The 27,803-nt window shown below is 31.0% G+C and overlaps 1 protein-coding gene across 1 annotated transcript; it reads right to left on the minus strand.

Annotated features, from left to right (window-relative positions):
• Positions 1 to 214: 214 nt before the first annotated feature.
• LOC139481091 (DNA damage-binding protein 1-like) lies at positions 215 to 27,327 on the minus strand. Its single transcript, XM_071264182.1, has 28 exons — positions 27,191 to 27,327; positions 25,372 to 25,520; positions 24,400 to 24,516; positions 23,427 to 23,572; positions 22,644 to 22,719; positions 22,102 to 22,216; positions 21,667 to 21,764; positions 21,270 to 21,428; positions 20,162 to 20,245; positions 19,221 to 19,337; positions 18,685 to 18,787; positions 18,274 to 18,346; positions 17,764 to 17,872; positions 16,147 to 16,325; positions 15,356 to 15,519; positions 14,690 to 14,797; positions 13,758 to 13,965; positions 10,735 to 10,830; positions 9,958 to 10,193; positions 9,198 to 9,362; positions 6,718 to 6,812; positions 6,112 to 6,282; positions 5,151 to 5,260; positions 4,843 to 4,928; positions 3,858 to 3,941; positions 2,860 to 2,962; positions 2,433 to 2,556; positions 215 to 1,585 (listed from the first exon to the last, which is right to left on the minus strand). Exons 1-28 carry the CDS (start codon positions 27,249 to 27,251, stop codon positions 1,502 to 1,504), a joined length of 3,420 nt encoding a protein of 1,139 aa, XP_071120283.1. The 5' UTR covers positions 27,252 to 27,327; the 3' UTR covers positions 215 to 1,501.
• Between the last annotated feature and the right edge of the window lie 476 nt (positions 27,328 to 27,803).

Below are 27,803 nucleotides of genomic sequence, written 5' to 3' on the forward strand. Positions count from 1 at the left end.
CCCCCCCCAATACATTTTTTTCTGGAATAGCCCTAAGGTAAAACATGAGTTAAACCTGAGGAGTCTGATAACCAATTGAACATTAATAGTTACTTGATGACCAAGTACTTACTCAATTAGGGATGCCAATGAGACAGCTTTTCCTCAAAGATCAATGAATTTTTATCATTCATATAATGTAGTTGGTTTCATAAATAATAAACAAACACTGATATTCATTTCAACACTTCATTCATTTTTTCTATAAAATATTTCAGCACTATAAACAGTACAATGTACAATAACAGCAAAAACATTTGTCACAACAATGGTTATTTTAAATAACAAGAACTATAATGTGTGAAGTTGGATGATAACTAGAGTATACATAGGTTAGAAGTGTTCTTAAGAATTCAATAATATTTTACAACTTCCTTCGAATTCTCTTTTAAAACATCCTTTTTCAAACATCAATTCTCCAAATAGCACTTTTTTTAAGACAAAAAATATTTTGAAATTGACATTGTCTTTTAATGATATTTAACGTATCTTTATTCTTCAAAATTTTAATTTCAAATATATTTATTGTGAAGTTAATTTTTTCATTCTTTTATGCATATTGTACATAATCTTAATAAAAAATGCTTCAAGCTCACATAATTCAGTTTGTTTTTTCTTATAGATAATTTTGTTTTTATCAAAATAAGCTATACACAAAAGGTCTATACATATTTAAATCAGAAATAAATGCTGTCAAAAAGTAAGTAATGTCCCACATGAATTGACAATAGAATCCAGATTGGTAATTTTAGAGGTGCATTTTGAAATCGTTCAATAGAACAATTGAACATAAAATTCATTTCTTCTGAAATTGTGTACAAGAAATAGTTTTATACTTATACATGAATGTTTAAGCAAAACAATGCACATTATAAATTAATCACGAATTGAATGATATAAATACAAATGGGTTATAAACTTCTACTGAAATTATCCCTTTAGACCAATGAATTTTTTCGTTTACTAAAAAATCAGCTTTTTGGGGGGGCCTTTTAGGCTTTTGTACTTCTCTTATCTGATTAAAACTATTAGCTATCATAATCAGATGCCAATTTGAAATTCATTTTGTATAAATTAAAAATTTTAGAGACAAAAGGAAAACAACATGATACGATTCCCCCAGTAATGCAAGGAAAGAGGAATTATTATATACATAACTTACATGAAAAGAATGATGCATAAAGATTTTATACTATACTATCTGTCTGAAACTATCAATATCAAATGCAGATTTTTTTTTTACTGCTACATAGTTTTTCAAAGGACAAATTTACTGCTGTAAAGTTATCTAAAGAATTTAAGTATTAATAATTGCAGTCAGAAAATTGATAATGCCAGACTGAACTTACTGGATAGAATATTTTGATGCAATGATAATGAATAGAAACACTCTTAATTGCAGCTTTCAATAAAAATTACTATGGCAATCAATACATTATTTACAAGTAAAAAACAATAAATATTAGTGAATCCTTGTCAGTTCTTCTATCATCTTGACTATATCATCTACAGTTGACTCTCTCTTCATCCCACTACCGTCATCCATCTGAAAATTTAAATTAAAGCTGATTAACTAGTGACAAACTATTTCAGGCAATTTTTTGGCTCTATCCTATGTGAAGCCCAATATATCTTAAAACCAGGTGCTCCGCAGGGCACAGCTTTATACGACCGCAGTGGTCGAACCCTGAACAGTTGGGGCAAGTATGGACACAACATTCAAGCTTGATACAGCTCTGAATTTGGGTTGTGATTAAGTACTGGTTTTAGTAGTTGACACATCATATTTTTCTGACACAGAATGAATGTGGTCTAATGAACTTACAAATTTTTTTTTTGCTATTGGGCAATACGCTTTGCTGTTGAATATTAATCCCCTAAAAAAAAAGTATTTGTAGAAAAATTCTTTTTAATTTCTGAAATCTGAAATGAGAAAAATTTTACACCCCTACCCCCACCCCCTTCCCTGATTTTTGTTCACCTCCCCTGTTTCCTTATTAAAAATATTTTTTTGCGGTTGTATAAAAACCACAACCTGTCATCATTTGGTATATAGCAACATGTGTTATAAATTCTAACACAAATCCTGTGATTAGTGCAGGATTTCTAGTTGGGACAATAGAAAGGCGATCTGGCTAAATGTTTTATACATGACCTGCAATTTTAATATTTTCAGAACATAATAAAGATCATAATAAAATGTTTAAATGAGGGGTCAGTTTTGCTTTCAAAACAAATAGCAAAACACTCTGGTATTGAAAACACTGCAGTATTACATCTAGGTACGTTTTGGAAGCATAAACTCATTCTATCAGAGTTTGTTCTGTAATTACAAATCTAAATCAGTTCATGGGTTTAAATTTTCTTTTTGCATATGAAAATTCTGTAATTACCTGTAATGCTTGTACAACTTCTTGCATTTTGTCTCTATTCAGATCTAAGAAACTTTCAATTAAATCTCCGTCTATGAATCCAGTTGACGGTTCTGTTTTTCTCTCTGTGTGAAATGATCTCCAGCTGAGTTCCTTGTTAAGGTTTAGAATTTAGCATTGTGTGATTAAAAATAAGTAAATATTATATCAATGTTACATACTTGTCCTCAGAAAAATTCCAATTCAAAAGTTTATACCACTAATTTTCCTGTGGCAATTGTTCACTAATCCATCTCTATTTCTTTGGAGTATAATTTGTACATCTTTTTCTTATTCTGAAAATTCTTGATGTAAACTTCATTGTCAATTAAATTTTCATATGAACACTTCAAATATCTTCTACATAAGATCAATGTAATATAAATTCAACATCTTACAAAAAGGATACAATGAATGATCTATTTTCCCCACACTTTTGATGACCTTTGCCAGACGAGCCTGTATCTCAGACAAGAAATTGAAGAAGTCTTGAGGAACTTGTGTAACCAGTCCTGTAAATAGATCATACCTAGTATCATGTATGTTGTATTGGAGTGAAATATTTATCATTTGAACTATCAGTAAATTAACCTATGTTATGTTGTACAAAGATTACATGTAATATTAAGTATTTATCCCAATATTTGATTACTCTGTTTTGGCTTTTCATCAAGTGGGACAACATCCCTAATGCGCCTCGAAATGAAAAGTCACGTGTAAAGAAAAAATCTTTCTATTTTTTACAAATGACTGAGCTTAACCATTTGTGGTGATTAGGAAAGTAGAGGAACATAGAATAAATGTGTAAAAACTATGGAGCTATTAAATGTGGTCAAAGTATTAAATTTTCAAAGAACTTATTGTGTTAAACAGGGGATATTTTACCGCAAGGAGCCACATCATGAAAGGATGTTCGGGGTATACTAATTTACGGAAAAAGTAATCTCACTTCGTACCCCGAAAATTTAACCACATGTGTGAAAATGTCACAGCTTCGAAACGAGCTATCATACATATCCAAGTTTACGATATGGACCGAGCTACATGAAACAACGTTACCATTACCGCCTATGTAAAAACAATTAAAGATATTGACCCAAGTGCAGCACAGAGTAAAGTTTGATAAAAGAGATAAAACAAGATACACAATATATTTTAAATCAACTTCATGTGAGAAAATAACAACTTCAGTTTCACTTACTTTTAGTACAATTACAAAATTCATAAACTTAAGAAGCTTATTATTTCTTATAAATCATGTCAGTTCAAAGCATTATTATTAAGGCAGGAGTTTAAAAGCATTGGCTACTTGGAATAAGGTACCCCTCTGTTCTGACTTCTGATTCCATATTGAATAAATATATTTTCCTTCAAATTTAAAGTAAATGCAAGTAATTTAAATTTTACCAATTGCTCCATTAACAGTACCATACAAAACAGAGCCTTGTGTAGGAGTACTGCTCTCCAAAGCATGCTGCATAACCAACGAACCTGTAACAGGAAGAAAATTATAAATAACAAATCTGAATTTGCATTTATCAATTGAGAACCGTTATTTAACATGTCTTTTGGTTTAACCCTTTCACCGATTGCTGCCCAGACAGAAGCTACTCTGAGACGATGGCTTCCCTGGCTACTATTGCTCAAGTGGGAGATCTTCATAATAAATGTCAATAAAAACTTGTTTGTAGTTATTTGTGTATTTATTTCATTCACTAACACCATGTTCACAGTTTTATTCATGTTTTGATAATTTTTTCCTCATAAAATATTGAAATTTTCAAATTTTCAGCATTATCTAGGTGAAATTCTCAAAATTCTGCTCTTTGACCCAAAACGTAATTTTTTTAACCCAAAACGGCAAACTTTTGAAAAATTTTATGAGGCTGTACAAATTCCTCACACTGAACGATGTCCATTCGAAGTGTTTTGTACATAAAAAAAGTATACTAGTTTGGCTTCAATTCTTCCATATTCTTTCAAAAAAAATGTTCCCTCATTTCAAATTCTCGTAAATTCCGTAAAATTCCTCTGATTTTGACACGGTTTTCAACAAACGGAAGCGCCATGTTTACACATTCATCCGGGTATTCATCAAAGAAAGATAACTCATGTTTGCACTGTTTTGAGCGGGAAATATAAAACATGTATTCTGATCCCGGTAAACCGGGACTCATCGGCGAAAGGGTTAATAAACCAACACAACCAGAACATTTAATATTGTATGTTTACTCTACATCTCCTTTAATCATATTGTTCTTTAAAAGGAATAGATTTTGATGATTATGTGTAAAATATTTTGCAGGTGCCCTGAATTCATATCATGTTAAACTATTATGCTTTCAGAAACAACTTTTACTATTCATCCCCTCACATTCCAAACAAAACTTACCATGTCTGAAAACATTTACAAATTCACCAAGGTGGAACAATCCTACTTCTTGTAAGTTTTGTCGTTCTTCATCTGTTGTTGCAGCACTGTTTAAGAAATTAAAGTTAAAAGAGTTAATCCAATGACATTAATAAATATTTTATTCTTAATCAAGTATGTAAACTAGTATTTTCATGTAAAGCAGGCTACTTGTAACATAGTATATCAAGAAAATTTCTTTTTTCCATGTCAAGTTTTCATGGACAAGCCATAATTTCTATTATCCATTCATTTTTGATATCACTTATTAAATACCAATTAACACTAACCTATCTTTCTGACATGTGAACAAATTGAATGAATTCTCAGCTCCTAAGAAATTATCATCATCTAAAATTTCTACAGCTGTCATCCAGTTAGGATTGCAATCTCTGGCGATCTGAAATTAATCATTCATATATATGAAAGATTATAAAACTCAAACAATTTAAAAGAGCTTATTTAAAAAAAAAAAAAATCATTCATATAACCCCTTATTAAAATTATATGTCATTTACAATTTGTAATGGTGATATTTTGATTTAATAATGCAACAAATACAAAACAAGACATGCAGTTCCACTTTGTAAATACAGCTGTTTCACAAACCATGACTCTTTATAAGGAAGATATATAATATTCAGAGATGATTAATTTGGTTTACGTACTGGTTCCCAGATATGATCTCTATGATTCATCTCTTATAGACATAACTTAGGAATGTTACCTGTAAATTTACATATGCAAAGCGGTCAAATTGAAATCTGTGGAAAACCTTAAGTCAAGGTAGGGGTGATACAGAATTTGAGTTAAAGTTTTGAACTCTTAGAAATATATACGTTGAAAATATGTTGCAAAGCCCTCTGTTTCAACTTTTGGAAAAAATAGTAGTGCATAGTAGTGAACTTTCCATTCTAGGATACAGTTTTTTAAAAACTTTATAGTAAAAGTGGTACAGTTTTTTAGCTGTCAAAGGAGTTCCTATTGGAAATTGCATTGCCAATATTTACAGAAATGCAATTTTGTATCACATTTCAAATTTTGACTGCACTATTTGTCTGAGAATAATTCATAAATAAGCACTACTTTTTTGCAGGTATTCAACATTTTCATTTAATCAGGAATTTACATTAGAAGGCAACATTTTAGGTCTCTTAATAAAAGTCCTTCAATTTATAATTATGCTGTATCAACTGCTCCCTTCTGACTTTTACTTCAATAACAAGTTTATTACAAAGTACAAGTACCAACCTCCTCAAAGCACCCTTCCATAGGTTTATACAACAACAAAGTGATAGATCTCATTAAGTCTCCGACCAAAGCAAAATCTCCTTTAGTTTTCAAATACAAAGCTATTATGTTGTTAAAATGGCTACATTCTAATCTAAGTTCCTTCTCAGCAGTCCATTCAAACAATCGAACCTGCAAAAAAAACAAAAAACACTTGATTTTATACCAGCGTAAACTATGTAACAAAGCTTCGTTATCTGAATGAGCAATACATTCTAACAATCCCTGACTAAAGTTTCTACAAGGTTAACTTGTACTTACAGTACTATTTATACTAGCCAGTAATTTTCCATTAAATTCTACCAAGGTTAACTTGTACTTACAGTACTATTTATACTAGCCAGTAATTTTCCATTAAATTCTACCAAGGTTAACTTGTACTTACAGTACTATTTATACTAGCCAGTAATTTTCCATTAAATTCTACCAAGGTTAACTTGTACTTACAGTACTATTTATACTAGCCAGCAGTTTTCCATTAAATTCTACAGATCAACTGATACTTACAGAACTATTTATACTAGCCAGTAGTTTTCCATTAAATTCTACAGATTAACTGGTACTTACAGTACTATTTATACTAGCCAGTAGTTTACCATTAAATTCTACCAAGCTGTATGCTGCTCCCTTGATGTCTTTTTCTGCAACTTGATTTAATTTACCTAAAACATAAATTTTTAATTTCCATAAACAAAATTTTAATGGCATGGCAAGAGTCTTTAACCATTCATAATTGACATGACTTAATTAAATTGATATATTCCAAATTATTTTTGTTAAATTGGTAGGCATACAACCGTACAAGCTTTTTCTTTTTCTTTTTTGTCTTTTTAGCTTTAAAAAAGGTTTTTGAATAAAAAATATATTTCCACTACAATTCCATTCTTAAAAAGCATGACTGATAATGTATAAAACAATCCGGATAATATTACTCAAAAATAAAATTTACAAACACATTGAAAATCAAAGCCTTAAAGGCTGTAAAAGCAATTGCTGCCATGTTAATGTTTGGGGACTTTTATTTTTCATCCACATATATACAAGAATTAAACCTGACATGAGTGTTGTCTAGTTCAAAGTAAGAAGGTTTTAACTTTATATAAATAAAAGACTTTAGCAGAAAGTCATTTTTAATATGTTTTATATTTCACAAGGAGACAACACGTTTACCAGGCTAAAGTTGGGGTCAAATATACATGTGCTGAAACATATAACTCAAAAAGAAATCACCATGGATTATCCCCTGGTAGTGTTTGTAACTTCCTTGGCAATAATTTCCTTTATTGATTTAATTTTAACAATTTTCATAATAATTTATATTTAACCATTAACACAAATGATTAAGTTAAAACATTTCAACTTTCCAGACGCAAATGTTAAAAAACGGGAAAGAAATAAAATATCTTACAAGACATAAACATGTAAAGAATAAATGTATATTTCAGCTTAATAAAAATATTTTCATAATGTTACTTTGTCATCATTTTTAAAACTAAGTTCCAAACATTATTGCTCAGTTGATATGTCCTTCTGATGCGGTACGAGCACAGGCACTTCTTTCTATCCATAGGAAGGTCGATTATCCATATAAATAGTTTTATATGGATAGTCGACCTTCCTATGGATAGAAACAAGTGCATGTGGGTACGAGATAACTACAATTCTCATGCAATCCCGAAAAGGGGGGTCATCACAGACAAACATGACATTAAATCGTTATCACTGAACTAGTAAAAATATATTGTATAGGGGCCAGCTGAAGGACGCCTCCGGGTGCGGGAATTTTTCGCTGCATTGAAGACCTGTTGGTGACCTTAATTCTGCTGTTGTATGTTTTTCTATGGTCGGGTTGTTGTCTCTTTGACAAATTCCCCATTTCCTTTCTCAATTTTATTATACGAACAAGAACAAACAGCTCTACGTTGCTTTGATATTTATCAATTTTCAGGAAACATTGCGAAAAATGATCTTCAATATTTCGAAAACATGTGAAATAAAATTGCTTACACGGTGGACCGTCGAGTGTCAACAAACGTAGTAGACTTGTTCACTGAAAAGACGAGGATAATGGTTTCATCTGACATTTGTTATGCAAACCCAGTTTTGATCATGATATTTAAAAAGACGTACTTTTTTTCAATCTATGATATACTAGAAAATTCCAAATTGTAAATATCTCTTCATCTGGACCGACTTGGCATCTACTACGTTTGGACGGGTCCATTTCATTAGTAAGGTGATCGATAAATATTACGGAGTTTTGACAGAAAAGGAAAACGAACTTATTGTAATGTGTTTTCAACAAGGGTTTCGTTCCGCTAAATTATTTGCGCAAATAAAGTTTGTCTATTTTTAGATTACAGGTAATAATTTGACACTACGCATTAACCTGTGTAGTGATTTTGATTTTACGATAAATGTATGAATGAACGATAATTTTATGAATGAACAAGAGCACCTGACCTCTTAAAGAAACACAAATTAAACATAAAAAAACGTATTTATTAGGAGATAATTCAGTTTAATTTTCAATACTAAATCAACAACTAAAATTAATCCATATTTTGTTGAAACATCGTACGAACGGCGGAAAACGGAATCGCATTTATAAAAATGTACTTTTTTTCACTCGGACTTCTATGTTATTTGATAGTCAAACGGTTGACCCTTTAAATACAAAAATACATCTACAAGAACATATTCTGAAACTTCTTAAATCCACTAACTTTTTTTTAAAGTTTCAAGCTATGTATTGCATTAGAAAACATACATAGGTGTTAAAGAATGACTGACCAGGAGCCTGTTTAACAAAATACTATGGCTTGATCTGGGCGGAGTCTCTGATCTGGGTCACAAAGATGGCCATACGCGACGGCATAAAAGCAATTGCTTTAAAAAATTAATCTGCATTCAAATCATTACAGCAGATTTATCAGTGTCAGCAAGTCTTTACATCTTTGCATTCATCCAATTTTTGACATATGATCACCTGTTACCTATAGAACTTTAATGTACATCACTTGCTACAAGCAACCAATAGAACGTACCATCACTGAAATCAAAGATGATGATCCTTCCATTTTTAGGTTCCCCTTCCTCTGGGTGTACAAGAGCTGTTCCTACTACGTAGTAGGTTTTTGGATCATCTCCAAACTTGGCCGAGATCAAACTGGTTGCAAACTCATTTGTCATGAGCTGATGGGCATGATGTACTACAGAAAAAAAATGTCATTCAGATATTTAACTTGGTATCAAAAGGCATTTTTTATGTACTCTTATTTTTTTTCATCTAACAAGGAATTCATGTGTGTTATTGTACTCCTGGACATATTTATACAGTTTCATTTAACTGTGAACCATAAAATTCTTCATTAAATTCCATAAGTGAGTACAATTAAAATTGATAATTACTTTTTACCAATTGACAAAATTTCTCAATGAATTTTGATTATTTTTTTTATCTACTTAAATAACCAGTTCAATGGCTGGACCTGATTTGCTGATTGTAATAGATTGGGACAGTATGTATACAGGAGCATAATTGATCATTCCTCATCATTAAAGCAAAGAAAACTTTGATGAAAATTTCGCTTGTTCAAATAAGTGTTGTAACTTTTTAAAACCTATTTGCAAAACGGAAGTGGCTACTTTTGAGACGCACCTTGTGACTCCTTATCTGCCCAATTTTTTAAGACACTATTTTAAATGATGAATATCATTGCTGTTTTTTTCTCTCATATATATCAAATATTAATTCATTATTTAGTAGTCTCAATCCTAAAAACCTAGTCAATGAATATAAATTACCCTCAAACGTGTGCTGATCTATAACTAGCAGAGTGTGAACCTCAACCTCATCTCCACAATGTTCTCCCATTGTACTTGTTCCTTGTGTGACCATTTTACCACTAGAACTTGATGTTGTCATGGCAGCATGTGTACTAGCACTAGGTCGTGTAGGGGTCATACCACTGCTGTCTTGAAGGTCAAGTCTCATTGATATCACACCAAAAGTTTGAGATGCCTCCTGGTAAGCTATACGCCTATAATTAAAACATTTAGCATTGAAATTTCTACTTTCAACTCCTTTTTAGTAACACTAAAAAAAATTTCAACACATTGTTTACTAGATTTTTTCAAGTACATCTCCGCAGTGTTTGTGTAAAAAGTTGTAAGCTTGTTACATAATGCTCATATTTATTTTCTGCTTTTGAATCCTGTTTCATTAAAATAAATCAAATATACTGACATATGTATGTGAATAAATATTCGACAGCCATAGCTTGTGTCTTTATTTGTTTCATAAACGAAGTTATACCCATATTTATGGGGTGACAACATGGGTAAGCTAATCTCAATAGCTAGGATGTCGCTGTTCAGATAGGATTCATATGTATATTGCAATAAATCAGTCATCTTCAACATTTGCAGAAACCTGAAAATTCAATACATTTCCATAAACTTTCAATAAATTATTAATATGGACCAAAAGCTACATGAACAGAGCTGGCACAGTAAACAGGCAATCATACAAGTAATCGTCATATGTAGACATTTTCATCAAAGCTCTGCTATCCTACTCACCTTGGAGATTCATACAGGGGTATTGTTCTTATGTGTAGTTTTTGGATTTCATCTATAGTTCCAATTGTTAACGTGTTGTCGTTTGCCAAGGCTAAACTGTAACAGAAAAAAACATACTTAATCCATCATACAGCAAAAATATAAAGAAATGGAATATGAATTAAAATGCACAATTTCACAATTTCATATATAAATGTATGTGTTATTTGTTTTCTGATTACTTATCATGTTACAATAACCAGGGGTGTCAAGTACTGTGAAATTATTTTTTCTATTGAATCAGGGTTCGACACTAACGGTAGTCCGGTAGTCCGGTGCCCCCTAAAATCTAGGAGGACTACCAAAACATGGTTAATCAGTAGTCCTGTGGACCACCTGGAAATTTGTATATGGTCTGGCTATTTCAATGCTAAAAATTGGCATAAAAGTCCTCCCAATTATGTTTACATTTTTCAAAGACAGTGATGGCATTTGGAAGAACGTAAATTTTATATTGTTATTATGAAAGCACTTTTAAGATCCAGATTTCTGATCAGAATCTTCACAGTGTTTGTAACACATGGGATTTTCACATTCGTCTCAACTCGGCCGAGTAGCGGATTCTACCGAGGATTGCCGAATGGGGATTTTCAATGTAAAATGAAAATGTCTGATAACCTAAATGTGAAGAAACTGCAGATTAGACAGCAAAGGTCAGCAATAAAAACGTAGGTGTCAGAGTTAAAAAAAAAACTTTCCAAATTTGGGAAAAAGAATTATTACCCCTAAAAAAAGAAACAGGAAGAGGTAGTCTGAAAAAAAAAGCCAACAATATTTTTTGGTGGCTTTCTTATTAAAAAAAACCCATATATGTCATTCAAAATGGTATAAATTATTAAAGGCATTTTGTTTTAATAATAATGATAATAATAATAATTCTTTATTTAAAAAGGGTTACACAGTTAGCTGTAAAGCTAATCTTCCCTGAGGCCCTCATGAAATACAATGAAATATAACAAACAATTACAAAATATCAAACAGACACACATACATACATGAATAATGAAATAAAAAATTGTTATGAAATATACAATTTTCAAAACAGGTAAAAGTTACAAATTCATATATGACATGTATAGTATTGGCATCAACAATATCATAAGTTTGAGTAAATGTGTGAAAATTATTATGCATATAAAAAATGCACAGCTTCTTAATGTTCCATCAAGTAATTTTTTTAAATCTTTTTTGAATGAGCTTGTACTTGAGGTTGATTTTTTCAGGGATATTGGTAAGTTATTCCATAAAATAGATTCTGAATATATAAAAGATTTCTTATAAAGCTCTGTTTTGGCATTTGGAACTTGTAAATTTTTGCAAGAGGCATTTCTCAAACAATATTGGTTTATTTCTGGCATTTCTTTAAACTTTTCAGGGAGATATACAGGGGCTTCATTCTTAAGGCATTTATGCATCATAACTGATTCGTGGTATGAGATTCTGTTCTCTACTGTCATCCATCCAAGCTGTTTAAACAGTGGAGCTGATGATGAAAGTGGATCAGCATCTAAAATAAGTCTTGCAGCCCTTTTCTGCAATTTTATTATTCTGACTAGCTAATTTTTAGCACAACCACTCCAAATAATACAACAATAATCTATCAGTGGGAGAATATAACCATTATAAAATAATAGCAACATATCCACTGAATTGCTTTCAACAGTGATGATGAAGTTGACCTCTAGTTCACAAACAAAGACATTGTATCACTACAAGAAAAATCTTATAAACTGTTTGAAGAATTAATGAAAACTTTGACTTATTTTTATCCTTTTTTTCTAAATAATCCTGGAATAAAAGGTCAAATAACTCCACCTAACAAGGCCTTAGAAATTGTCTCAGATTGCAGATTTTGCATTTCATTTTTCAAAATTTTCTGACAGTAAAAGTTCAGGAGTAATAAAATTAATTCACTGAATGTCAACTTTAATTTATCTGAAAAAAAACCAAAATATTTTCAAAACTCAAATGAACATTTGTGTGCTTTTGAGGTGCTCAGATGGCAGGAAATTGCATCTTATTTTGAAAAATTTTCTTGGGGGGGCATGCCCCCAAACCCCCCTAGCTAGTTCGGGCCGCGTTGCGGCCCTCAACGGTGATAGAGGTGGACTACCAGGACTACCCAAAATTTTTTCTTGGTAGTCCTGTGGACTACATCACCTCTAATGTTAGTGTCAAACCCTGTGAATGGATGAAAATTTGTATTTTTGTGGACAATTGACTTTGTGCATTTGCTAAAGTCTCAGAACCAGCCTAAATAAATGTGTACTGCATTGCATATCTAAATTTGTGGTACATTATTTTACCTTTTAAATCCAGGAATATTTGTATGCCATGAACACTTCAATCACTTTTAAAATAATGCACAGCAGATAGGTCGGACTTGTGTTTGCTTTGAGATATGATCAAGACTGGCTTGTGATTTGTTTTACAACTTCTAGTTTGTTGCTGAAAAGTTTATCCCATCAATTTCTTATAGGGTGCACAATTTTTTCCTTGATGAAAACTAATATTTTCAAGATTTAAATTTTTAGTTCTATCTTTGTGATGTGCTATTGTGTCATCTAATGTATATATGCGATTGCTGCATTAGTAAACAAAACAAAATGCATAAGCACACTTTTCACATGTACATATTTTGTATTGATTATAAGAGAGCTTATCCTAGTAATATTTCATGTTATTTTTTGCAGTACAACCGTACATATATTAATTTCAAACAGATGTAATGTGTGTGCCAATGATTAGAATCTTTGTTTATTGATCACTTAATATTGTCTGCTTTAAACAACACATGGTACGTGGTAGTATTCTTTATAATAGTTTACACATGGTACATGGTAGTATTCTGTATAATAGTTAATCAGTAAATATGTGTCTTTTTAAAGACACAAATGACAGTATTTGCAGAAAGACTTTGCCAGTAGCTTTGAAAACACTGCATTTATAAATCTGCATCATAATAAAGGAATAATGGTACATACCTATCCGGATATCCTTCAGAATTTAATGGACACATATGATTCACTTCTTTAAGATTTACATTAGAAAATACAAGTTTGTGATTACTAGAATAAATAACAGTTGGACGATCAGAACAAGCGAAAACATTTGTAGTAGATAGAGATTTAAATGTCCGTAACACTGTAGGCTGTGTACCTAATGTCACTTTTCTTTTATCACAGAAAAAACCTGAAACGACAAACAAAAACTTTTGGTTTGATATATAATATAGCATTGTTTTTCATTTGACAATAAAGAAATGTGAGTTGGGACAATACAGAATCATAAGCAGAGTAACCAAGCTAATTTCAAATTATCAGCAATAAGCCAATAGTTTGCTGAACATTGCAATTTTGAAGATATATATAATTAGAAGCAGCCTAAGGTTGAGGCTAATTGGTCAGTAATTGAGACAGGCAGAAAATAGAGGTGTTATATAGAGATTAATACATGGCCTTTTCCATATCAGCCTGGGTATCATCCCAAGACCCCCATATCAGCCCGAGACGGAGACGCATGTTACAGCCGCCTATAATTTTAATGGAGCCTTCTACTTCAATTTCAAGCTAAAGCCCTGAATAACTAGAGGACTTTATATCACTGAAGTTTAATAAAAGTTATTATACATGGTACCTCTAAGCGGTACAGGTTTTGCTCATTGTTGAAGGCCTTACAATGACCTGTAGCTGTTACCTTCTCATTTGGTCTCAGGTGGAGTTGTCTCAATAGCAATCATACCACATCTTATTATTTTTACATAAATTTTTATATCTAATGTAGTCTTAGAACTCACATAGCTATATGTAAATAACTCATTTAAAGTTCTGTGGATCAATTTAACTAGATAGATTGAAGTCTGAGGATTGCATTTTTAGTGGCATTGCATAAGTCTGTATAAAATATGTTTACTTACCAGTATCCACATTTAAGTTAAAGTAAAACAAAGATCCATCACCAAGAGCACACAATAAATACTGAATGTTCTCAAATGTTGACATCAAAATAGAACGAGGAATTATTTCTGAAAAAAATAATAATATATAAAATTACACAAGTGTTATACAGTATAATAAAATAGACAGGTCAACTTTCCCAATGTGGAAGATGAATCCCCAAAAAGCAGTGTTAATTGCATCATGTTCTTGTACTTAAAGCCTTGCAAAGAATGATGATAACATTAAAGATTTGTTTTAGTTTACCACGAATTCTCCAAAGGTTATTGGTAAGGTTCCAGTTACCCAGTCTAGAGTTTTCTGTATAGTGTTTGTCTTAATAGCTTTTACCTTTTGTTTATGACATGTTTGGTTTTTTCCTTTCAAATCTACAATTTGAAAATATTTGCACACCAGAAAGATGGTTATTTCATTTCATGTTTGTCACTTACAAAATATGTTGTTCAATTATGTGAATTTAAATCATCTTAGCTTAATATCTAACCATGCAATAACTCTTCTCTTTAATATCTCGATCATCCTCGTAAACTACAAAATGGCGCATTTAATACAAAATTTTATATAAGGACTTGCTTGCATCTTATTTTAAAATGAAACATCTAAAACATGGCAAGTTAATATTTTACCTCCTCCAAGCATTTCAACATGTAAACTTTCAAATGAAGGTAGTCGTAGAACTCTGGCTGAAATATCTGTCCATAATCCTACTGCACATAAATCTGATTTCTCTTCACCATCTCTAAGGGGTGTTATGTCAACACACGCTACCTCATGTTCCATTGCTGTTTTACTGAAATACAAAAGCCATTTTTTATATGCTTAAACGATTTTTGTAATATGTTTTAATAATAAGAATATATGTTCATAATTATGCGGTTTTTAATTAATTGAAATTATGTGAATGAGTGGGTATGACCATTATAATAATTCAATACTAGTTATACATTTATGTCCATCTACAAAAATTGCAATAATAAATGCACACAACAAAGTTCATCTCAACATAAACATGTGACCTAAGCTTCATGGATAAGAATCTTCATCTCAACATAAACATGTGACCTAAACTTCATGGATAATAACCTTAATCTCAACATAAACATGTGACCTAAGCTTCATGGATAAGAACCTTCATCTCAACATAAACATGTGACCTAAGCTTCATGGATAAGAACCTTCATCTCAACATAAACATGTGACCTAAGCTTCATGGATAAGAACCTTCATCTCAAAATAAACATGTGACCTAAGCTTCATGGATAAGAACCTTCATCTCAAAATAAACATGTGACGGCTTGACAAGGCCTATTGTTGTATGACGTCAGAGAGTGAAATAATCACGTTTATTTCACATGTGAAATTATCGTTTTTTTTATTGAACTGTGAAATCAATGCAATTCAGTTAATAGAAAACTACCTTATTTGTCTAACTTCTCCTGGTAGTATATTTAACAGGAACAGTTCACTGCCAACAGCTATTATAACCTGTGATATATTACAGCTTGCTAGACTTATGTTCTTCATTGAAGGATGTTTCCACTCGCTTACTAATGCTCTACTTTCTGTGTTAATTAATCTAACTGCTGACTGTGTTACCTGCATAATAAATTATTATTAATTATAAGTGAGCATTGTTTTTTAATTGTCAAAACTGTATATATTACTGTGGAGTCATTTCCTTTCATGAATTAAGTAAAAAATACAATTTTGAAGATATTTAATTTTGACAGTCAACATATATACAAGCCTATAGAAAGTTTTTACTTCTTGAACATTTAAATTTGTGGTTCACTTGTATCCTGGAAATTTGAAAATTGGTATCCCATAAAGAATAATAAATCCACAGTAGTCATCAACAAAGTCCGTTTCAAACAGTAAAATGGAACTGCTCACCCAAAATTGATTTTCTAAACTATGTCTTGGAATGCAGATATAATGGTAAACTATAAAACTTACATCCTCATCAAAAATTTGTATTGTTTTTCTTTTTTAAATATTTCAAGTAAAATCTATTCAAACAATACAGATTTCTAGTGTTCTTGTTGTGATCAACTACCATCTAGATTTAAAGACATTTTAAATATTTTATAGCAGCATGAATGCATACACAATCTATAAGCTTCAAGTGAGTGAATTAATCTTTGCTAAATCCTTTTAGTTTTCCTCCTGTTCAGTTTCTTCTGTTATTATGCATATTGAATAAACACAAATAACTTATAATCAGACTTTATGTACTAAGGATTTGCCTCCACTAATGATAGAAAATTCTTTAAATCCAACTGTTCACTAATTATAGAAAATTCTTTAAATCCAACTGTTCAAAAACTCAGCTTAAGGTGGTATGGGTGTCTTTCGCCATCTTGGATTGTAAAAAACAGAGAATCTAAGGTCCAGATTTTCAATCAAGTTAGCAAAATTTGATACAGGAATGCAGATAATTAATATGAATTTGCATTTAAAAGAACAAATTTAGAAGATTATAACTTATAAATATTAATATTTGTACAAGTGTTGATTAGTTCTTCTTGAATTTTAGTATTTTTAAACTGGCATTTTAAGGGGAGTTAACTCTGAAATAGTGCATTTTCTAAAGGAATCATTAAGGAATTTTGCTATTTTGTATTTTAACTGGAAAAAAACGCAGGGTGACCCTATCTTTTCTTTTGATATTCTCAAAGCATTTTAGAAAATCTATCTTTTCGTATTTTATTTTACAATTCAATCATTTAGCTTAGCTTCTAATCGCATTATGGTGCTTTTTCCTGTATAATCCACACAAAATGCGTCATTTTGTCACGACCTGTAGCTTTAGAAAATGCGTGGTGACCTATAATTTTTATGATATTTTTGAACATATTTCAAAAGATACTACGTTATGGCAAAGTATGAACAAATTCTATCATTTTTAATTTAGACTCCCATACCACATTAACCACCTTTTTTTTCCTTTAAAGCCCAGATACTATATTACATTGAAATTTGTTGGTTCCTTTCTGCAGAAGACACTATTTTATTGGATCATATAGAACTGTACCTGTAATATCTGACTGTGACAAACATTGGCACATAAAAATGTCTGTTGATCTGAATCAAAGCCTGCTAACTCTGTTTCTTCTACTTCTTCACCATTCAACATCAATACTCTAAAATTCATAAGAATATTTATGGATGAAATTTCTTTTAGTATCTTCATACAAGACACAACAAAAGATAGTCAAAATGACAGTGGATTTTTTAAGCAATTAAGGAAGGGCCATAACTTTAATTGAAATCTGTCAACATCGTACTTGACCTCCATTTCGTCGTCAGTAATCATGATAATAACATATTAAATTAATTATTCCCTTCCTACACCCTAACATTGCTTTTATGTTCAAGGGAATGATTTTGCAGATTAAACTTTAATTTACAGTTTATGGTTTGATTCATATTTTCTAGATTCTTTCTTTTGAATGAGTTGTAGGAGAGTACTTTATAGCCAGAAGAAAATTATCAAATATTTAAAAAGTGAAATTTTATTTAATGATTAGATTATCTTTCCTACCTGGTTTGTCCAACAAATGACAGAACAATATAATCATCATAATCTGTGGACCCAATCCTTAATGACCATATACCTGCAAAGAAAATTCAATTATTATTCATTAATGTGTAGTGCATTTTAAATTCAAGTCACATATCAAAAATACAAAATGCTTGTGGATGTCTGTAATACCTCTAACTCAGTCGTATTACTATATTCCCAAATCAAACAAAGTGTAATGCATGTGAAGGTTTAGATGCACTTGCATAAGGTCCATTTCTTTCCAATGCATCTCATAAATAAATTTTAACATATTTTTCTGAAATCAGGAAAACTAAAACCCAAGTATTAAAGAACCTTAATAATATTTCTTTTAAATGACAAAATACAAGAAGAGCTGATTAATTACAATGCACAAGAACATTTTTGTACCTTTAATCCCTGGTAAATCTATACTGGCATGTTCATGTATACCAATACCATTCCTTATAATACGTAATGATCCTTCTTTATAAGCTCCAGAGCATGTCACTAACTGAAATCATAATTGTTATTCTATAAGTTACAAATATTGAATGGAAACAATTTTTTTTAAAGTTTTTTTTTAGCAACTAATCAATATTTCAATCTTAAAACTTTAAATTTCTCTAAATAAATAATGGCAATTACCTTTGGTAAGTAAAGGAACTTGAGTAACCACGAATGTGAAAACACATTACACAGTATAGCGTAGTAACTTGAAGCTTGCTATAAAATTTTAGGATGCTCAGATTTCTAGTTTCTTAGGAACATGAAAAAAAAATTTCAAGGGACTGACCAATAGAGGGATTGATGTAAATAGTTACGCCTTCTTTAGAGCAAGAGTATAAAAAGTGACACAAAAATTATACGAGTACATGCAATATCTTGATAAAATATAAACATGGGAGTAGTTCCATAATCCAGTAATTATTTTTATATATACTAACCTGTCCTTGACCTTGTCTTTCAAGGTCAACAACACACATGTCCAGGATAGGCCCAAGGTTTGTAAATCTTTCCATTTCTGTTACATATGAATTATTATCATCACATTCTACATTTAACTGCAAAAAATAAACAAATATACTCAAAAATTTATTACTATGAAAAAAACACTGAACAGTATTTGTGAATTGTAATACAGTTGGCTCCTCTTAATTAATTGCACACAAGTTTATTGCATAATATTATCCAGCACAAAACCATTTCCAATTCACTTAATGTTAACAAGAGTGTGTCCATAGTACACAGATGCCCCACTCACACTATCATTTTACATGTTCAGTGGACTGTGACATTGGGGTCAATACTTAAATTCTAGAAAGATTACATGTATATCATATGGAACATGTGTACAAAGTTTCAAGTTGATTGGACTTTAAGTTCATCAAAAACTACCTTGACCAAAAACTTTTAACCAAAGCTTCGCACTATCTTTTTTCTGTGTTCAGTGGACCGTGAAATAGGGGTCAAAACTTTAATTTGGCATAAAATTAGAAAGGGTACCTTAGAAAGATCATATCATGGGGAACATGTGTACTAAGTTTCAAGTTGATTGAAATTCAACTTCATCAAAAACTACCTTGACCAAAAACTTAAACCTGAAGCGGGACGAAGGCACAGACCAGAAAACATAATGCCCCTCTACTATCGTAGGTGGATCATAGGTGGGGTTTGTAACTAGTTTGTGACAGTAAAATCTACGTTTTATGAAGGCCAAGCTTAAAATACAATACAGATTTCTCCTAAATTGTTTCAAAGCCTGAAAAGAGGCCTTTTGGTTTATTGCATAGAAAAGTTTATCAGGTAAATGTGCTAAGATTTTTCAGGACAGGTGATCTTATAATACTGAACAATCAATCAATTATAACTTTTAAGTGTTATTTACCTTGACAAGCTGTGAATCTCCTAGTCTGGATCCAATATAAACAACACCATTATCTAAGTATGTGATACATTCAGCTATGGTTGTCTACAAAATACATCACAATTAATCAATCACTTGATTAAACTTTAATAAAATTATTTAGAGCTAAGAGGCATGTAAAGCTTACTATTAATAGCATAGAAAAGTCATACAATGTTATTAGCTTCCAGTTTTGGCTAACAAAGCTAACAAAGGTCCCCAAAATGCAATACTCAACAATGCAATCAATTTCATAACCCATACATCTGATACAATCTTTGGATTGGCCCCGGGAACACCGTTATTTCGTAGTTTATTTCTTTGAGACAATAAATTCAAATTAAAAATATCGCACCTGCTCTTTCTCAAAAAGATTTTTACAGTGTAGTGTACTACTAGTGGGACAAATAATATCAAAATTATAGAAACTTCTACCAGCTCTAACTCAAAATATTGACAATACTCATTTAAGGGGGTCTAAAATTCAGTTCGACAGCTTCAGATGTACTAAAATTTGACTTTTTAACTGGACCAAATCACTACTAAAGAATCAGCACCCAATTTTTTTTAACATGTAATTTCAACCCCCTACTTAATATTTCATGCATTAAATATCAAGAAATTAATTGGGAAAGTGTATAAAAAAAAAATTGCAAGTTATACACTGTTCACACTAGGGACTATATATATTCGTAGACATCGTAAACCAAAGGACAAGAACTGTGTCCTTGGACTTTATCACTAATTAGAAATAGTCAATAGTTTAATGTAAATATTTTTTATGTATCTCCCACCTTTGTTTAGTAATTTGTTATTTCTAAGGTTATTCAGTGACAGTGTACAATAACAAGTCCTTATTCATTTACATTCATGACCACATCATCATGATCTCTTCTAAAACAGTGTGTTGTTGACAGGCTGTCACAATAAGGATCATACTAAATGTTGGGAAATATTTATAAATAGCCTCCCTATTGTATTTTGTAGAAACATAGAGTAGTACTTCAAGATTCATGACAAAATTACTTGCAATTCCATCCAAATATCCTAATTGTCAATACAAACAACTTAACAATTACAAATATCTTACCTCACCAAGAAATTCTACTTTGAGATCTTTTACGACAACAGTATTGTCCATTTTTTCTTCCTTTTCTAGAAGCAACAGGAATAATCGACCATTCATATCACCAAGGAGATACCGGGATCCATTAGCATCAACTTTACCATAACAAGTTAGAGTACTTTGCTAAAAAATTAATACCATGCAAATATGTACAACACCTTCTGTGAATATCCTAGAACTTTCAGGAAAATTACATTGAAATTTTACATTGATTGGAAAGGTAAAAACGTTTAAAGGAAATGCAGATGTTTTTTTTGTATTAATGATGCCCATGATCTACTGGTGCATACTATTTCAAAAAGTTAATTGGCTTTGACAAATAAAGTTATCAAAGGTTATTTATTTTTTAAACATGGTATACCTTTATAGCAGGTGGTGCCACAGGTAAGCAGTTATCTCCCTTCTGGTATGTGATGGATTCCTGTCCTATAATGAGGGCGCCACCAAAAGGCTCTGGCACTATAACAATAAAATAACGTGTTTAAGCTGTTTTCAAATGACTAATAAAATTTATACATAGTATAGAGGTATTTGAACTTTTGATCTAGAATATAAAATACGGATATGGTATACCTAGAGAACCTTTATGAATAATCTAAACATAATATGTATCCTGTCAGTTATAAATATTTGTACAATATTCATTTAATGTTTACAACTGAACAACATTTAAACTGAAAAATTTAAACTTATATTGCAAATAAATTCAACAGACGAAACATATTTTAAATTCCCATATTTACAATCTAACAAAACGGAGCAATGAATTTTACATAATTGCATATACAAATTTTACCTGCAATAACCATACAAGCTTCAGTTTCCACATTATCTTGTTTCCAAGGACCTTTCTGAAATTCCTTTACACTTAAATTTATCTCGTAAGTCTTTACATGTCTCCCATGAGGGTCCTACATTATAAATAAAACATTATTAGGAAAAAAGATAACATGTAAATTCATTATGGATACCTATTATTCTCCACAGTAAAATCATTAAAATTTTATACTGTCAATTCAGAAATTTACAGAAATCATTACAAGGTTTTTATTAATGAAAACTACACTAATGTGACTGTATGAGTTTCGCAACAATAAGAAATCTCATTACCGAAATATGGTACTTTGATCTCTATGCAGATCTTCCTTAAATAGCAATAATTTGTTTATTCTCCAAAAATTGCAGTAATAAATGCATGCAATAATTTCTGAAATTAAAGTACTTAAAAAAATAAGACACAGACAAAATCATTACATTGAAACAAATGATTGGTTCTTTTACCTTTACATCATGGACCTAAAAAAGTGTTCACACTTAAATCTGATTATATATGCCTACCTGATGAATAAGAATAAGGGTAGGTGTGGTACAGCCATGTAAAAACTGTATATCTATAACCGTCAATTCTTCCAGCCTGCAATACAGTAAATGAAAAAATTATTCCTTGTAAAAACTTGTACCTTACACAACATGACTCAGAATCGAGAAACATTATAAAGAATTAGAGTTATTATTTGAACCATTTACCAATATTAAGCAAAAAGAAACAAAAACTAAAATTTTATATTTTTGACTTAACTCAAATCATACTCCTTACATGACCAAACTATGAAGGAAAATTCCTTAAAAATCATGAAAATAAGAAAGAAAGGCAATAAATAAATATAAAGTCAGATCATTTTATATTTCTTTGTTCCTCATCTTTTTTTCCTTTCTATCAAAACTTTCATAATATAATTGTGAAAAATATTTACTTTATTAATTGATGAAATTCTCAAAAATGCTTAGCCTTTGTTAGTCTTGTATTATTTCAAATTTTAGTTTCTTGTGTACAATTTGGAGTTTAGTATGGCGTATGGTATATATATTTGTTTAGGGGCCAGCTGAAGGACGCCTCCGGGTGCAGAAATTTCTCGCTGCATTGAAGACCTGTTGGTGACCTTCTGCTGTTGTCTGTTCCATGGTCGGGTTGTTGTCTCTTTGACACATTCCCCATTACCATTTTCAATTTTATTACTTTAAAGATATTTTTTTGTAATACTCAAGATATGAATCTTTTCGAAGTAATAAATGTTAACCTTTTAATGATATTTCAGTTAGTTTGTATCAATTTCAACATACCTGATATTAAATGCTTTCAGCTCTTTGTTGTCTCTGTCCAGAGGAATAACTTTAAACAGACCATCATAAAGCCTGAGACCAATCACTCTACAAAGAGGATCTACAATTCCAATAATACCAGTCTCCGAAGGTCTTCCAATACGATCCTGTATAATAAACACCATACCATATCAATCTCACCTTTCCATGTGAGCCTGAATGGTTTTAACAATTGGCAATAATCTCCTTTCCTGATATCTTTTTATTTCTGCTAATCATGATAATATAATGCCTTGAAAAAAATTACCACTCAATATCTTTCCTAGAAAGAATTGGCAATTTTGTTCTGAACTTTGATTGTGAATCTTACTACAATTTATCAGTGTTAAATTCATTAAAGCTGAGTGATAAACAAAATTTGAAAATTCTAAAATAAAAATTCAAACAGCAATGAATGAAGTCAATAGTTTGAAATTATCCTTTATCACAATATGAAAGTGTTTATAAAGTAGGTTTTACAGTCCCTGTACGTTTCCATGTGCTCTGGTAATGATATCTATATTTTACCTGTACGTTTCCATGTGCTCTGGTAATGATATCTATATTTTACCTGTACGTTTCCATGTGCTCTGGTAATATCTATATTTTACCTGTACGTTTCCATGTGCTCTGGTAATGATATCTATATTTTACCTGTACGTTTCCATGTGCTCTGGTAATGATATCTATATTTTACTAGTACGTTTCCATGTGCTCTGGTAATGATATCTATATTTTACCTGTACGTTTCCATGTGCACTGGTAATGATATCTATATTTTACCTGTACGTTTCCATGTGCACTGGTAATGATATCTATATTTTACCTGTACGTTTCCATGTGCACTGGTAATGATATCTATATTTTACCTGTACGTTTCCATGTGCTCTGGTAATGATATCTATATTTTACCTGTACGTTTCCATGTGCTCTGGTAATGATATCTATATTTTACCTGTACGTTTCCATGTGCTCTGGTAATGATATCTATATTTTCCCCATCCTGCTGACATTCTAATATCATGGCATTGTAACGCGAGGTCAAGATAAACATAACATCCTTAGATTCTCCCTGTAGAAAATGTGAACACTCATTCAAACTTTCATGAATACAATGCAATGTTTAACTGTAAAATTTATCATTCATTGAATACTAATTAGTACTGGTTTTGAAGGTAAACATGGTAAAGGTTAATCAGTTTTAAGTCTTATTTCACAAAGCACTAATTCATAAAAAGCTTGTGTAAGATTTTGGGAAATCCAGCATCCACAAAAATACATCTTTTCCTTATTACATGAAAATAAATAATTGCAAAGTAAAACATTTTATGATCATTTCATATTTCTACTTTCAAATTTTTTGAATCCATATTTTGATTAAATTAATTTATTTTACATGAATGTATAAAGTGATTAATTTATCATGTTTATATGGGAAAGCTCAAAGATTCTCAAAACTCACATATACAAGGTTGACAAAGAAACTATGAACAGTGGAATAACATCCATATAATAATATAAAATTCTGTACAAATTGTTTCTTTAGGACTGGTAAATGATGCCACATTTCTCATACAATAACACCATAATTAAAATTATAATTGTTTGATGTTGCCTACAAATTCAAAAAGTTTTTTGACAAAAATTTGTTAAAAATTGTCTAAAAGTTTTTTTTGCATTTTTCAACATTTTCTTGTCTAACATATAAATTATGTTGTTGGACCCTACAACTATAATCCCTACCTACTTACCAAACCCTTCCAAGAACGATTAGGCATCCTCAGACAAAGAATTGGTTAATTGTGTCAAACTTGCATGTAGATAACTTTTTTACTAAATATAAAACTTTTTTTTTAAATCTTTGGTTGGCATTTAGTAGTTTTTTGACTAGATTCAATATTTTCACTTGTCATACATTTGTACTTACAGGAGGTCGGAATAGTTCCATAACATCAATTCTTCCATTTATGCCAACTTCTTTTATTGGTCTTAATCCCTCAGGTGTTACAACATATATCTCCATTCGAGTATTTCTGGCGATAATGAGATTGAGGTCATCCGAAGATGTAAAGTTACCTGTAATATCAAACCAAAATCTGTTTAACAATAACATCATGAACATTACAAATACAATATAATATAGACTAGCACATATATTTCATCCCAATTTTAGAAAGTGATCTTTGCCTCAAAAAATTGATGGTATTCAGTACTAAAGAAGAAGGATAATGTATGTAAATTAAGTCAATAGTGAATGTTCTAAGCTGCTAGTCTTACAAATCAAGGGTCTAACTTTAATAAGTTATTAGAGAAAAATAACAAACATGTTGTTATTATGGGCTAAAATATCAAAATACTGTACCGATAATGACACATGTATGTTACATGTTTCAAAGGGACAATGATGTTTATAGTTTACCTATCATGCATAGTACATCTGTTATTACAGAAATTATATTCCTGCAATAACCAATGGGTGTTATTACAGCTTTTCTACATCTCTTTAAAGCCTTTGCTCAGATATATATCACAATGTATTTTAATTCATTGTAAGAAATGATGATCAGAACCTGTTATATGAGGCACTGCACAAGATTCCAAGTAATTCCCAAGTGTCTTATTTACTCTCATATAATAAGTTACATGCCTTTAATAACTAAGCCTTGTTATTACAGCTCAACTTTCCCTTTTAGGCCTTGTCTCATTGATTTTCTATGGTTGATCAAAATTGTATTAATGGAATTAGAAAATTAGTTATCAAGGTAGTACATGTAATATATTAAGCTACTGCACAAACTTTCAAGAATTACCAAGTGCCCACAAAAGATAAAATATTTAAACATATGTTAATACAGATTAAGGAAAAAAGAGTAGACAACTCATGAAGTGTCTGTAATAACACATATGCATGTTATTTTTCTCTGATAACTTGTTTAAGTTACACCCTTGACTGGTTATTTTTTTCTGTCATTAAAATCCGTCTTATCTAGTCATGATAGTGGAAAAATTATCATTTTTTTAGCATCAACTTCAACAATAGTAATTCAAATTGAGGTCAGTTGTTAAAATATGCAACAACGAGAGGTACAAAATGTATTCCACTAATACTGAAGGGGGTTCTATCTTTCAATCCTATTTCTTGGTGGTATTTTCAATATATATTCAATGAACATCTTATATAAAAATCACTGAATGCAGGCAGTACTAATCACAGGCATAGGTGGGTAAAAGAACCAGCGCCATTTCCACTGCCTAAAGAATGACCTGATACTAACCAATCACAAAGGCAGTGATTTGGGGGTGATTTGGAGATGTTCATAAAAGTATTTTCAGGAGGAAAAAGCAGACGAATTATCGAGTGTTACCTGAACCAGAGCAGGTTAAAGTATTGCCACATAATACCATCTTCTTTGAAACATTTGGTGGGAAAGTATGCAAGCAAAACTATTGTCACTTTCAGGTCCATGCCATGGTTAAACAACATGAACAATAAAAAGGGTGCTACTATGCAAAACTTAGTATTAAATTCAACAGAGTTTAAATCCTTAAATAAGTTACATAATGAATAGCATTGTCTTTGATTCGAGAACCAATTAGTTATAAACAAATTATATCAGAAATAGCCCGGCTAAGCAGAAATGTATGATTACCTCCCTTCAATTTTAACATTTTATTTAATGAAGTCATGAACGACATTGCCATTAAACTGTCATTGATGGAAAAAGAGTAAAGATAAATTTGTTAACCTGTAACACATGCATTGACTGCCGTCGGCTTATGTGCCGTTACAACATAGTTGTATGCCATGTTCTATATTTTTAGTAGTCAGCCTGTAGTTTTATTTCAGCGCATGCCTGGCGGGAAGTCTTTTTACATTAGTGGCGAGCATATTTAAAATTTACGGGTGAAACGAAGAAATGAAAAACCGAATTTCGCACTTAACAATTTTTGAGACTCACAAAAACCCAAATTCACTGATGAAGATTATCGGGAGTTCCTAAGAATTTGATTTGTAATTTACAAAGTTATCAGAAAAACAAAACAAAAATCAAAAAAATCAAAATGATAAACGTAGGCATGCATCTACACTGAGACTACTATAGTTAATGGTAGTCTCGGATATAAACTTTAAAGAATAACATTTATATAGTGTTTTGACATTTTATGTCACTGTTTATTTTATCTTCTATTATAAATCACCGGATTATAGTCTTTAGTCTTTAGTAAGTGTCCCAAATGACACTGTAAACACTTGTGTGGCTTGTGTACGTTTCCTCTTTTGTAGTTTCTTCACATATGTAATGTTCACTCATGTACTTAATTGAAATGGTAGCTGCTGCTTAAAAAATTTTGACTTAA

The sequence above is a fragment of the Mytilus edulis genome, chromosome 7, assembly GCF_963676685.1.
Source record: "Mytilus edulis chromosome 7, xbMytEdul2.2, whole genome shotgun sequence".
Taxonomy (NCBI): domain Eukaryota; kingdom Metazoa; phylum Mollusca; class Bivalvia; order Mytilida; family Mytilidae; genus Mytilus; species Mytilus edulis.